The 14196-nt window shown below is 46.0% G+C and overlaps 1 protein-coding gene across 3 annotated transcripts in view; it reads left to right on the top strand.

The window, feature by feature from the left end:
* The window catches only part of ZNF407 (zinc finger protein 407), a 456703-nt gene that overhangs the window by 19773 nt on the left and 422734 nt on the right, over positions 1-14196 (top strand). For all 3 annotated transcript variants that reach the window (XM_058691802.1, XM_058691804.1, XM_058691803.1), the window contains exon 2: positions 8301-13003. In XM_058691802.1, coding sequence (XP_058547785.1) covers positions 8344-13003 — 4660 coding nt within the window. In that variant the 5' untranslated portion in view covers positions 8301-8343. The remainder of the gene's footprint in view (positions 1-8300; positions 13004-14196) is intronic.

The raw sequence follows: 14196 nt of genomic DNA, 5'->3' as shown, positions 1-14196 counted from the left end.
CCGCTTTTGGTAGCAGAAGAGGCATGCATGTGTTTGTCAGCGGAGTAAACTTCTGAAATCTTCTCAAACAGTATACTTCCGCGAACGTGTACTGATTTCCTCCTGTGTTCCTTGATCTTACTGTGCTAGCACAGAAGATTCTTATTAAAGGTTGGAGCACATAGGAAAGGAAACATATAGAGAATATACAGGAAGGAGGCTGAAATTGAGCCCTGGCTATTGACGAGGTGGGCAGGAGAGGGCAGGGCATTCTGTTAGTTCTCTATTGCTATATAACAAATTCTGTCAGAACTCAGAGGCTTTAAAGCAGCGAGCATCTGTTACTCACGGTTTCTGTGGGTCTGGAAGGTTCTGGCCCTGGGTTTCTCTCTAGCAGTCAGGCTTTTGTAGGGGCTGCGGTCCTCTGCAGTGTGGCCTGGGGCCGGAGGAGCCGCTCCCCAGCCGGCAGGAAGGAGCCCCCCCGTTCCTGTCTGGCACTGGGCACCGGGGTGCCGGAGAGGGGCGTGCAGAAAGCTTCTGCCTTCTGTGATCTGGTCTCCGCGGTCGGACACTCTATCTTCCACTATTTTCTGGCCGATGTGAGCAGGTCAGCGAGGCCAGCCCACGCTGAGGGGAGAGAATTAGGTTTCATCCTTTGAAGGGAGCGTCAGGGTGTGTGGACTCTTTGTAAACCACTGCAGGCATCTTCGGGGGTGGGGAAATGGGCACGCTTAGAGACTTACTTCTTAGGAACGCGCCGCAGCCTGTTCCCTGGCCAGTGAGGACAGGGGCTTTCCTGGACCGAGGTGTTCATGCACTGGTCCAGTTGTGAATAAACCGCAACTTGTGTCCACATCCATCCCTCGTGGTGAGGTGCCTCAGGTGTTCTCTTCATGAGTGGTTTTTAGGCTGTTAAATTATACTCTGTTGTCAAGGAAGAGTTCATTCAACTTATAAGCATTTTCATAGAAAAGTGACTTTTTTCTTTGTAGGATCAGATACTTTGTCTTGCGGTCTCTGTTACAGATTGCAGCTCCACATAGGGCTTGGTGATACCTGGTTCAGTTAGGTAATATATGATGGTAAGACTGCTCTTTTCAGTACAAAGTCCAGTCGGAAGTAGTAGCTGGAAGAGATTGGAGTAGTCCACTGGCTTCCATTTATTCCTGTCACACTCAGCTCCTAATAGGCTTGTAGGAAGTCTCACCTGCCTTACCCTGTCCTTTTGGGAGGAGGCAGTCCCTACAGTAGGATCTTAATGACTTCTGGAGCTCATCCTTCTTTGAACTCCCCAAAGGGAACGGTCAGAAGACCGTTGGGAGTTTTTGTACGTGCACGTGTGTGCGCACCTGCCGTGCTGCACACACGTGTCCCCCGCTGCGACTGTTTGTACCACTAATGGGGCGAGTGCAGGACGGGTGAAGGGTGAGATGCGTGGGGTGGGGGCAGGGAGAGCTGGCTTCTAGTGTCCTGGCGGTGAGAGCGTGTCTGTGAGCTCGTGTGTAAGAGTGTGAGCATGCACGAGCCTGGCTCAAGCTCGCTTCACGCGTCCTCATCAGAAAAGAAAAGGGACGAAGAGAGGAGTGCAGAAGAGATCGGACTGAGTGAAGAGTGTAGCCCAAGGCGGGCAGAGGAAGCAGGAAAGATGGTCCAATAACTTCGGTTTCTCCAGTAGTTCCTGAAGTGCTTTCTTTAAAATGTGAAAGAAACTTCTGTGAGCACTGGCCACCAGGTGTCATCAGAAGGCTGCTGTTGATTTGTTTTATTTTGTTCTTAAAAGTATATGAATTAAAAAAAAAAAAAAGACCGTTTTGATTTCTCTCTTGTAACTTTTAAAAGACTTTTCAACCATAGCAGGGAGTCTTTCGGTTAGAGCAGCAACGTTCTTTCATGACAGATTCTCAGTGAGGGAAATTGAAGATGATAAAGTTACATGCAGCTTGCCTTCCTTCCTTCCTAACATCCATCCTTCTTTCCTTCCTCCCTCCCTTCCTTCCTTCCTTCCTTCTTTCCTTCCTTCCTTCCTTCCTTCCTTCCTTCCTTCCTTCCTTCCTTCCTTCCTGTCAAGGAACCAGTTGAGAATCTGGATGAATAGATACTGTAAATGGAATTGCCTGTTTGAAAATCTTTGTGGGACAGTGAGGATATGTGTTGAATGGTAATTGATGGATTTGTATAGGATACATATATATATATATATTTTAATGTTTATTTATTTTTGAGAGACAGAGTGTGAGCGGGGGAGGGGCAGGGAGAAAGAGAAAGACACAGAATCTCAAGAGGCTCCAGGCTCTGAGCTGTCAGCACAGAGCCCGACGCGGGGCTCGAACTCACGAGCCGTGAGATCATGACCTGAGCCGAAGTCGGACGCTTAACCGAGTGAGCCACCCAGGCGCCCCAAGGATACATATGCTTTAAGAAGATTTGGTTAAATAATATATCCCATTCCTTTAGTGTAAACACCTACCAGGACTTCTGAATCTTGAACCCTTACTCTGGGAGGATAACTGAGACTCATTTTCTTTCTGCACACAAGTACCAGATCTTTCAGGAGAAACCAGGGTTAGGCCTTACCTTACTTGTCCTGAGGGTTGGCAGTGAGTCCCCTAGCCACTCTGTTCCTTTGCTTTGTTTCTGAGAGAATTAAAGATGCTTTCTGGTTGGCTTTCAATGAATGTTTGTGGAGTGAATGAGTGAAATTTGCCTCCAGAAAAATGAGCTCTTAAGCTGTTCCAGTTGGGTGAGGTTTGAATTCTCTCCCCCATCTCCATTGGCGATTTGGTACTTGTTCTAATAATCTTTCTGATGAAGGCTTTTCTTTTTCATTTATATTAGCATAAACTTTCTCATTTCTGTTTAATCCCCTCTAGATCACTTGAAGATATTTATTAAATCATCTTGCCCTGACGTCATCCTGGTTATGGGCTGTTGGAATGCGCTCTGCCTATATAATTTCTCTACTTGTGATGCGTCCTGCATTCTGTAAAAGTGATCATCCGGAAGGAGTGTTGTGTTCCTGTGACTTCCCATCGACACCACTGAATACGTTCCAACTCTCAGTTCAGAGCCTTGTGTGACGTGCTCTTGGTGGGTCCTCTGCTTTTGTTTCCTGCCGCTGTGTAGGCAAGAGCCAGCGGTGTGGCTGTCCGGGCTGCTGACGGTCGTGCGTGCTTGCGTCTCGGGTGTGGAGTGGCTTTGCCGAATCTCGCTCTTCCACTTGAGTGTTTCACCCTTCCTGCCTGCTCTGTCAGAAAAAGAAAACAGCAGTTTTTGTTTCCTCAAGGTTTAGCTCAAGTGATATTTCTGCTCTTCTGGCCAAATGTTCTGCTTGGCACAGGATTCCCTTGCTCATTTATACAGCTCTCGGTCTTAGTTCCTGTCGCCCGTGTTCATACGTGGTCTCGTGTTTGAGTTCCTGGGCGTGTGTGTCACGTGGCTCCTAACAGAACACGAGCCTGGCGAGGGCAGAGATCGCGTTTGGAGCTCGGTAGTTCCTGTCCTGTGGTAGGCACTCAGTCTGTATTTGTTGAGTGTTTGATGTTCTTTCTCGGTGCAGTGAGATGTTGCATTATTTAATTGGGGAATAGCAAGTATAAAAATATTTTCTCCTTTTGTTTTAGAGTTTTTGGAGCCCTTATATAGAAGATAATAAAGGGTCTCAATACTGTGTTTCTGCATATCAATGCAGGTGTCACTCTTGTGTCTTCAAAAATGTGTTAGTCAGGTGCCATCATTAGAACGTTCCTTCTGATTAGATGTACGTGTGTGAGTCCTCCCCAAGTCCGTGTTTCTTGAATGCATATGCTTCTGGAGAAGAAACTCCTCCAGTGTCCAAAGTAAAGGCGGTAGTGGTGTGCCAGAGTGGTGTTGGAAGAGGAGGAGATGGTTGGACTCAACATTGAAAGGAAGGGAATTCATACCACTTTAGACAAACCGTTAAAGCCCGTTAAACACAAAGTATGTAACGGACGTTTTCAAACACATGCATATACAGACATATACAAAAGTTGATGGAGTGGTGTATTGAATTTCCACGTCACTGTCACCTATCCTTCATTATTATCCGCACATGGCCTCCCTGTGCCCCCCTCCTGGACTATTTTAAAGTATCTCTCACACTTTCTTCATTTTATCTCTAAATACTTAGAAAGGAGACATTTCTTATATCACAATGAGGTATTTGTTTATTCTAGTACCTCATATGTGCTTGGAATTGTTCTAGGCTCTTGAGATATAAGGGTGGAAAAAATAAACCATGCCCTTACTTTCTATCATGGGGAGACAGAAAATAACCAGAACAGGAAAAAAATTCATGTCATCAAAATTTAAAACTTTTGCTTCTCAAAAAACATTAATAAAATGAAAGGGGAGAAAATATTTGTGAAACATATATCTGACAGATGGTTTATCTTCAGAACACATAAGTAACCCCTCAGCTCAGTAGAAAATAGACAACCTACGTAAGAAACGGGCAGAAGGCTAATGAACATTTCACAAAGCACGTAGCAAGGTATTCAGCACCATGACTAGTCGTCAGGGAAATGCAGATTTAAAACCATACACACCTACTAGAATGACTTAGATTTAAAAGACTGACAGCATCAAATATCGGTGAGAATGTGTGGATCAGTCAAAACTCTTGACACTGGTGGCTGTCCAAAACAGTGCAGCCACTCTGAAGGTCCATCAGATGGTTTCTCACAAAGTTAGCGTGCACGTTGGTCCCCGTGGTCCAGCCTTGCTATGCCTAGGTATTTCCACAAGAGGAATGAAAATGTATGTTCATAAAAAGACTTGTACAAGAATATTCAGAGCAGCTTTATCACCATAGCCGCAGAAGGGGGAAACAGCTCAGGTGTCCCATCAACAGAATCGTGGTGTATCCATACAACAGGATACTGCTCAGCGCGGAAGTGGATGCATTGTTAATACATGCAGCAGAAACACTGTGTTGAGCAAAAGGCCGACTCTCCTTCCCACAAAGGCCTGTTGTCTGGTTCCATTTATATGAACATCCAGGACAGGCCAGACTGATGCATTATGGAAGAATACTGGACAGTGGTTGCCTCAGGGAGGGGGAGTTACCAAGGAGTGAGTGGGAGGGGCAAGGGACAATTTTCTGGAAAGATGGCATGTTGTCTGTCTTGATCGGAGCACCCTTGGGGGACCCCTTGAAGGTCTCTGGGCTTCTCTTTCTGGTGCCTCTGCTCTCTCTGACTCTGCCCTGCAGACTTTAGCTGCCTGTCCACTCTGTGGGAAGACTCCTGGGCCCTGTCTGGGATCCCTGCCTGTGCTGTGGCCTGAGTCCTTTCTCCAGGCAGTAAGCTGGGATTCGGACCCCCCTTGTTTGTATCTCATCTCTCAGGGATCACTGTCCCTTGGTTTCTGATGTCCAAAGTCTTATGCTGTTGTTTCAGAGATTTTGTCCGTTTTTTCTTTTTCGGTTGTTTCACGCATGAGAGTAAATCCGGTCCCTGTGATTCTTCTTGACTAGAAATGGATGTTCTAGAAGAGGGATGTTCAATGTTTCCATTGAAAACAAACAAACAAACAAACAAACAAACAAACAAACAAACAACTTACCCTTTACAATTAAGGCAGAGAATTTGTGTTATTCTCTGCTATAATTCCAGTATCTACAACCAACAATACTTGGCATGTAGTGGGCACTAAGTGAAGTTTTTGGAACAGATGCATGATTCATTTCCCCCCTCTGTTTATTCTTTAATTGTGAATGTTGAATGGCAAAGCCAATGCTTTATTTACAGGTCCCTTGTCCCTTTCCTAAAAGGTCCCTTGGAACCACTGGTTTCTTGATTCTTTATAAACAATGAGTTCTGTAATGAAACTGGTTTGGGAAATGCATATGTGCTCAGAAATCCTGTGGTAAAGAAACTTTGGTTCAAACTAGAGTTTCCGAAACGTATTTGACTAGGGATATGTTTTTCTTGCCTAAACATCTATTAACCTCTTAATTTATATGTTCTGGATCACATACTGGAGACATGGTAAATACTTTATAAGTGTAATAAAACTATATGTTACTGTGCTGTAATACAATAACAAATACAAGATGTTTTTGTATTGTAGATTATATGTGACAAATTGTGTATTTTTAAGCAGCTTTGTTGAGATATTCACACACCATATATGTTATGCATTTACACTGTAATTTAATGGATTTAAGTATATTCACAGACATGTGCGACCATCACCACAGTACATTTTAGAACGTGTTCATCTCCTCAAAAAGAAACCCCGGGTCCTTCAGCAGTCACCCGCTGTGTCCCTCCCCCAGGCCTAAGGAACCACTCATGTGCTTTCTGTACCTGACATGTGCCTATTCTGGACATTTCCTTTCAAAGGAATCCTATGGTATGTGGTCTTTTGTAACTGGCTTCTTACAGTTAGCATTTCCAAGGTTCATGCGAACTGTGGGCATGTCAGTTCTTCATTCCTTCTGGTGGCTGAATATTCCATCGTGTGGATGTGGATGTACCTCGTTTTGTTTTTCCAGTTAATCTGTTGATAAACACTTGGGTTGTTTCTACCTCCTGGCTATTACGAATAATACTGCCATAGACCTTTGTATGCATGTTTTTGCGATGACCTATGGCTTATTTCTCTTGGGCATGCCCCTGGGAGCAGGATTGATGAGCTGTATTGGAACTCCGTAACTCCATAACTCCGTAACTCGTGTTTCGTCTTGGGAGGGTCTGCCAGACTGTTTCCAGAGTGACATCCCATTTTACACCCCGCTAACATTGCGGGGGTGTCCTCTCTTTGCGTCCTCACCAACACTTGTTATTATCTGATGCTGGGCTTCTAGCTATCCTGATGAGTGTCCAATGGGACTGATGATGATTTTGATTTGCATTTCTCTAATGGCTGTTGATGGAGAATCTGTTTTCCTGTGCTTCTTGGCCATTTGTGTATCTTCTATGAAGAAATATATATTCTCCTTTGCTCATTAGAGTTTTTTTTTCTGTTATTGAGTTGTTTAAGAGTTTTCTCTGTATTCTGGATTAAGTCCTGTGTCAGACCGTTGATTTGGAGTATGTTTTATCTATTTTATGGGTTGTCTTTTCCCTTTCTTGAGGGTGGCTTTTAAAGCATATGGTTATTTGAAGTTTTTAATTTTGATAAAGCCCAATTTAGCTACTTTTTCTTCTGTTGTTCATGCTTTTGATATGTGTGTGTGTGTGTGTGTCTGTATTTATTTATTCATTCCCCACTTTTAGCAGAGTCAAAGCAACAGCCTTCATTTGGTTTGTCATTGTTATGAAAAAAGTAGTTAAAGTAGTTAAAAATAGTTATCATTAGCTTTGAGGCCATAATATGTGATGGTTTTTTAGTCACATCAAATCAAATAGCATTTGGCTGAAAATTCCAATCCTGGTGTAAAGTAAATGGAAAATGATATGTTTTAATTGAATTAAATAGCATAATGAAAAATAAAATCAATATTATTGATTTTAAAGCATTTTATTCAGTGAAATTCTTTTCTCCCCCCAAAGTTTGCTTCATTAATCCTGCTCCCCTGCCGACATTCCGTTTGCCATTAACCTTCAGACGGTACAGCAGGCCTGTTAGGTGAGGAAACTGGTGAAGGACAGTGGGGACCGGAGTGGCTTTTCATTGGCAGCGGGTTTGAGCAGGAACAGTGACCTGTTAGGTGAGGAAACTGGTGAAGGACAGTGGGGACCGGAGTGGCTTTTCATTGGCAGCGGGTTTGAGCAGGAACAGTGACTGCGAGAAGAATGTGCACGTTGTTAATTAGCATATGTTTAGAGTCAAGGTTAGGCTCTTTGCTGTAGGGGGGAAGGAGGAAGCAGTTGTTCTTAAATTCTGTTCCTTTTACCCTGGGGCTTGGGCTTCTGTTGGGAGGCTACCGAGGGGAAGGCCCGACTTCCTGGCTTGCCTCTCAGCAGTTTGGTCTAATATGTTTCACGGATGGGGGTGGGGGGGGCGGGTTCACAGGAGAGAAATTTGACAAGAGGGCTTCTCTGTTTACAAACAAGTAAACCGAAACATACCGGTCAAGAGAATTGAAGCACGGGAGTGTGTTTGCAAGCTGGGTGAGAACACTTTCCGTCGGAGATGCCGCGGCATCGCTTCCTGCGTCAACTGTGTCCCTGAGTCTGACTTCACACTCTTCGTAAGGATCACACGTGGGATCAAGTTCATCTCAACGGAAAGGAAATCTTGATGCTGTGGTACCTTTTCCGTTCAGTGTGTCCCTTCATGTTGCTGGTGGCCTGACTAACGTGTGCGTGTTCTTTCCGCTCCGAGGTGTAATGCCGCGTTTGCTCTCTTCGCAGGTTACGAGTGCCCAGGGAGCCGCCCTGACGCAGGACCTTCTTAATGATGGATACTGAGAAGAAGCCAGAGAACGAAGAAGATGAAAATGCAAACAAAGAAGCAGGAGACTCGAGAGATGTCTCATCTCATGATGTAGATTGTGGGCCCGTATTTGATGCGGTAGCAAATTCCTCTGAAAACTCCACCAGCAAGAGAGGTTTTTCAGAATCCTCAAACCTCGGCAGCGTCACCGTGGGGCAAGATGGAAATAAACATGCTTCCAAACGAATGAAGTTATCGGCCGAGGCAGAGCACCTAAAGCGTGAAGAGCGGGGCGCTCGCGGGCCGGAAGCTTCTGAGAGCACGGTCCCCGAAGGGCACGTCCCGTTGGGCGAGGCAGTGAAGGAGACCCTCCTGAATGAACGCCCCGATGGAGGCACGAGTCTCCCCAGTGCCTTCTCCCCGCCTCCCAGCTTCAGCACCACTGATGCTGTTTCTCCGAAAACAGACACCGAAGAAAAGTCTGCTCGGGAAATGGTTTCCCTTGACCCGGGAAGAGAATCTCCTTTGCCCCTGAAAGAGATGAGTGTCAGTTGTACTGTTGGAAACGTAGATACGGTCTTCAAGTGCGACGTATGTGGTCATCTGTTTTCCTCCTGCACTGACTTGGAAAAGCATGCTGAGTGTCACCTGCAGCCACCTGGGGAACACGCCTGCTGCCACTGCAGCCACAAAGCAGAGAGCAGCGCGGCGTTGCACGCGCACGTCCGGCAGACCCACAGGCCGCAGCGGGTCTTTTCTTGCGATCTCTGCGGCTTTCAGTGCGTGGAAGAAAACCTGTTGAATGCACATTATCTTGGCAAAACACACCTCCGGCGTCAGAATCTTGCTGCTCGTGGAGGATTTGTACAGATCTTAACAAAGCAGCCCTTTCCCGAGAAACCTTGTTCCATGGGAACAAAAAGTGTTCGCGTGAAAGCGAGAGCTTCTAAGCCAGTAGCAAAGGCTAGTGATTCACAAGGATTACGAGACGTTGGAAGCAAATTTAAAGATTTCAGAGGGGGCCTTTCTCAGCAAAGCGGAAGTAGCAGTGAGCTGCTTGTCGAAATGACGCCGTCCAGGGATCCTTCGTCAGAAACAGTAGAGATTGTTGAAGAAAATGTAACTTCTCTTGGCATAGCTCGAAATCCTGAGAACCAAAGTAAAACTAAAAAGTTGGCTCTGGTCAGCTCAGAGGGTCTCTTAGATAAGGTGGAATCTTCCAGAAGCAGCCTACAGGCAGCGCACGGTATCAGCGCAGGCTCGAGACCAAGACCTGAGCGAAACGTCCTCACGTTGGGCGGTAGCTTCCGTCGACGAAGTGGCACTTTTACTTTAAAGGGCCAGGCCAAGAAAAGGGTTAATCTTCTAGGAATCCGTAAACGAGCAACTAGTGATGCGCAGAGGGTGTTTATGAAACACTTGAGAACCCAGGTGAGAACAGGTGACGCAGAGTCTGCGTCCCGGCACGCAGAAGCGAGTGGCGGTGTCCACGGTCTGTGTGTGGCTTCCCCAGAAACACGGGACCCGAAGCAGGACAGAAGCAGCTCCCATCTCGCGTGCTCCCTGGACTCTCCCGCCCAGCAGACGTGTCCTTGTGTGGACTGTGCTCAAGTAGCTACAGAAAGGACGGAGCTGGAGACCCGTGGGGAGGGGTGCCCCACCGGAGACGTGAAGCTTCGCCGCCAGGAGCGTGACGTTTCCAGCCCGTCGAGGAGGGACCCGGACAAGCATTTGTACGACAACCAGCACCAGCACACCGCCAGTGTCCTCACTTGTCGGCACTGTTCGTTTAGTTCCGAGAACGAACCAGGTCTTACAGACCACATGAAGGAAAAGCACAATATGTGTTTTGTGTGTACTCCTTGTAGTCTGTTCTTCTTGTCTGAGAAGGACCTGGAGGAGCACAGAACAACTGAGAAGCACGTTCGTTTATTGGTTCAGCCAGAGGCTTCTCAACCGCGTAACAGTGATTTGGTGTTACGGTCTTTACCCTTAAGTACTTTAGAATCAGAAAATACAAGAGATGCTCTGAGTGAGTCCGGTAAAGCAGCTCAGGAAGAGCCCGTTAAGTCCAGGGTGAGCCATGGACATGAAGTCAGGCATTCCAGTAAGCCTCAGTTTCAGTGTAAGAAGTGTTTTTATAAAACAAGGTCTTCCACTGTCCTCACGAGACACATAAAGCTCCGGCATGGTCAGGACTACCACTTTCTGTGTAAAGCATGTAATCTTTATTCGTTGAGCAAAGAAGGCATGGAGAAGCACATTAAGAGAAGCAAGCATCTTGAAAACGCCAAGAAAAATAACATCGGCTTGAGTTTTGAAGAATGTATTGAAAGGGTATGTATAGGTGCAAACGATAAAAAGGAGGAGTTTCATGTTTCTGGAAATGGCAGGATAGAAGGCCACGTGGAAGGTGCACAGTTACAGGAGCATGTCTGCCTCGAAAAGAGCGTGCTGACTGCCAAGGAACTGTCACAGTCCGGCGGAATGACCAAAGAAGGGGAGGTCACTTTGACCGCCACCCCAAAGAGAGGGAGACCGAAAGGTAACATCTCACGGACATGTTCTCATTGTGGTCTCTTGGCCTCTAGTATCACAAACTTGACTGTTCACATTCGACGAAAGCACAGTCACCAGTACAGTTACTTGTGCAAAGTGTGTAAGTATTACACCGTAACCAAGGGAGACATGGAACGTCACTGTGCCACTAAGAAGCATAAAGGACGAGTAGAAGTAGAAGCCAGCGGCCAACAAAGCTCAGACATCATTGTCGGCCCTGAAGGGGGTAACCTTGAAGCCTGTAGAAAGAGTGCCATGTCAGCGGTTTCAGGGGAGCACGCTAACAAGCCCGCTGAGTCAGATGCCTCTGTTTCAGAAAAGCCAGGAGCAGAGCGTGGAAATCCAACTGAAGTCGAAGTGGCAGGCGTGTGTCATTCTGCAGATGGGGAAGCTGACAGCCATCTTCCTGATGAAAAGGAACAGATGTGTCTGGAACCGGAGAGCCCTGTCCAGCAGGGGGATGCTACGGGTGTAAGCGATAATAAGTGTGTACACTGTGAGTTTAGTGCCCACTCTTCTGCTTCTCTAGAGCTGCACGTAAAACGGAAGCATACAAAGGAATTTGCTTTTTATTGCATGGCGTGCGATTACTACGCTGTGACCCGTCGAGAGATGACGAGGCACGCAGCCACAGAGAAACACAAGGTGAAAAGGCGGTCTTACCTGAACTCTTCGGACATGGAAGCAGGTTCTGCAGACGTGCCCAGGAGTATCATCATATCCAACGAGCAGCATCAGCAAAATTCTGAGGAATATCAAGTGATTTCAGACCAACCGTCTGAAGAAATTCCGAAATCTAGAAGTACCGCTGATTGTTCTGTTTTGGATGAGAATACTCATCTAGGTGTGGCTAAAGTACTCCGTGCTCCCGACTCAGTAGAAATTGAGACTGGAGACGAATCTAATCTCAGTGAAGAGCATTCCTTCTGTGAAACTTTCCAACAGCCCCTTGCCAAGGAGAAAGCTCTGAAACCCGAGGACGTGTCCCTTACTGTTTCGTCTGATTGTGCCTCCCCGAGCAGATTTCAGAGTGAAAATGCAGGAAGCTCAGCTTTGGATTATGAGCCAGTAGAGAGAAGCCACAGCGTGCTGAATGACATTGGTGGTCCAGGCATGCGTGGCGAGAGTGATGTGGGACGTGTGGGCGAGAATGCAGGTGAAACCCTGAGCAAACGTGGATGTCCTGGAGGTTTAGGGGGAGGGCATCTGGCCGAAAGCACCGTCCCTGTTGTGATGACAAGGACGGGACAGGAGTCAGACCTGGAGAGCCGTGGTCAGAACGACGTTGGAAGTGTGCAGAGTTCAGAGGACTTGAAAGATGGTACCCAAGAAGACCCCGTTCTAGAGAACAAGGAGATTCTGATGAATTCCCAGCATGAAACTAAAATTATCTTGGAAGAGGATGGTCTGGCTTCTGATAGCACAGTTGAAAGTAACGATGTGTATGAAACTATAATCAGCATTGATGACAAAGGACAGGCCGTGTACAGTTTTGGCCGGTTTGATTCTTCCATAATAAGAATAAAGAGCCCTGAAGATGGTGAGTTGTTGGACCAGTCTGAAGAGGGTCTCATAACCACAGGCGTGAGGATCGGTGAGTTGCCCTTAAAGGACTGTGCCCAAGGTGTGAAAAAGAAGAAATGCGAAGGTAGTTCCTTTGGTGAATCCACACGAATTCGTTGCGATGATTGTGGCTTCTTAGCAGATGGTTTGAGCGGACTGAATGTGCACATAGCCATGAAGCACCCTACGAAAGAGAAGCACTTTCATTGTTTACTGTGTGGAAAGTCCTTCTATACCGAGAGCAACCTCCACCAGCACTTGGCTAGTGCTGGTCATCTGAGGAACGAGCAGGCCAGTGTGGAGGAGCTTCCGGAGGGAGGGGCCACCTTCAAATGTGTCAAGTGCACGGAGCCCTTTGACTCAGAGCAGAATTTATTTCTCCATATTAAAGGGCAGCACGAAGAGCTGCTTCGGGAGGTGAATAAGTACATAGTGGAAGACACTGAGCAGATCAACCGCGAGAGAGAAGAAAACCAGGGGAACGTCTGCAAGTATTGCGGGAAGATGTGTCGAAGTAGCAATTCGATGGCATTCCTGGCTCACATTCGCACTCACACAGGTACGTACGTGCGAGCAAGCCTGTGTTTACCTAGAAAGTGCGAACGCATGATCCAGTTGGCACATCTGGTCCCATCCGAACGTGGAGTCCTTGGGGCGTTTGCCTGTCGACCTTCCACCTGGCTCCTGTCACCCCGCTGCGCGGCTCTCTGGGCACCTGCCATACGTCATCGTTGACGCCTACCATTTCCAAAGTTAATTAAGCCTTAGTGATTCCAAGGCAGGTGATTTGACAGCTTTCTTTTCATTCCATCAAGAAGCCTTGCCCCTCTGATGCCTTTGTTAAATTCCCTTCTCTGAACAGCTTTTCAGTTGTTTCTGAGTCCTCGTTTGGTTTTTCCAAGGTACTTACCAAGTGGCACTGTGTGTTTCAGAGGACACATTAAATGGCTTTTGAGGAATGAAATAATACAAATTTTCTTGGAATTTTAGGGATTTAAAGTTACTCATTGCCAGATGGTTTATTTCAAAAAGTGTAACTCCCAGGCAACAAGATTCTCCTTCCAAGGGTCACAGTTAGTGAACACTTTCCAAAGTTGCTATGTCGTGGGGATTTGGTTTTCACGCAGGCAGCACCTGATTCAGTCCCTGCTCTGTCAAATGTAGTGTTCCATTTTAATGTTTAATTTTGGGTGGAAATTTTTTTTTAAACTTTGTGTGTGTGTGTGTGTGGAAAAATGCATAAGCCACTGTTCTAAATTTATGTAAAAATTCACTGCACTGTTTCTATAAACCTGCCATACATTCTTTATTTTAAATAGACAGCTTTTCTAAATCATTGTGCTCTGCTTAGACAAGTTCTGTCTTCATGGTTGAATTTATGAGTGGATTTGAATAATAAATTCACATTTCAATGAACATATTTTCATTAAAACTGTAAGGTTTATTTTACTGTACTTTTAAATAATGGCTTATTATTAAAGCTATACTTTAAATTCTTGCAGTTTTTGAAACTTAGTGCATGGTTACAAGGAGGAAGACAAAAGAGTGTGAAACGTTGCTAGTTTAGGGAGATTAAAGACAGATAAAAGTTTTTCATTGAAGAAAGTACCGGGGCAACCTGTGTCAGATTAATCTAGGTAAATACAAACATTGTGCTCCTGGTGCTGACTCTCCCTAGAGGGGAGCTGTTGTCGGGGAGTAAATTCAAATACTATTTGTTGGCATTATTAATACCTCTGTCAGCACTGTGCT

Source organism: Neofelis nebulosa, chromosome 11 (genome assembly GCF_028018385.1).
Source record: "Neofelis nebulosa isolate mNeoNeb1 chromosome 11, mNeoNeb1.pri, whole genome shotgun sequence".
Lineage (NCBI taxonomy): Eukaryota > Metazoa > Chordata > Mammalia > Carnivora > Felidae > Neofelis > Neofelis nebulosa.
The sequence above is the reverse complement of the archived record's forward strand: the minus strand, read 5'-3'. Positions and strand labels throughout refer to the sequence as shown.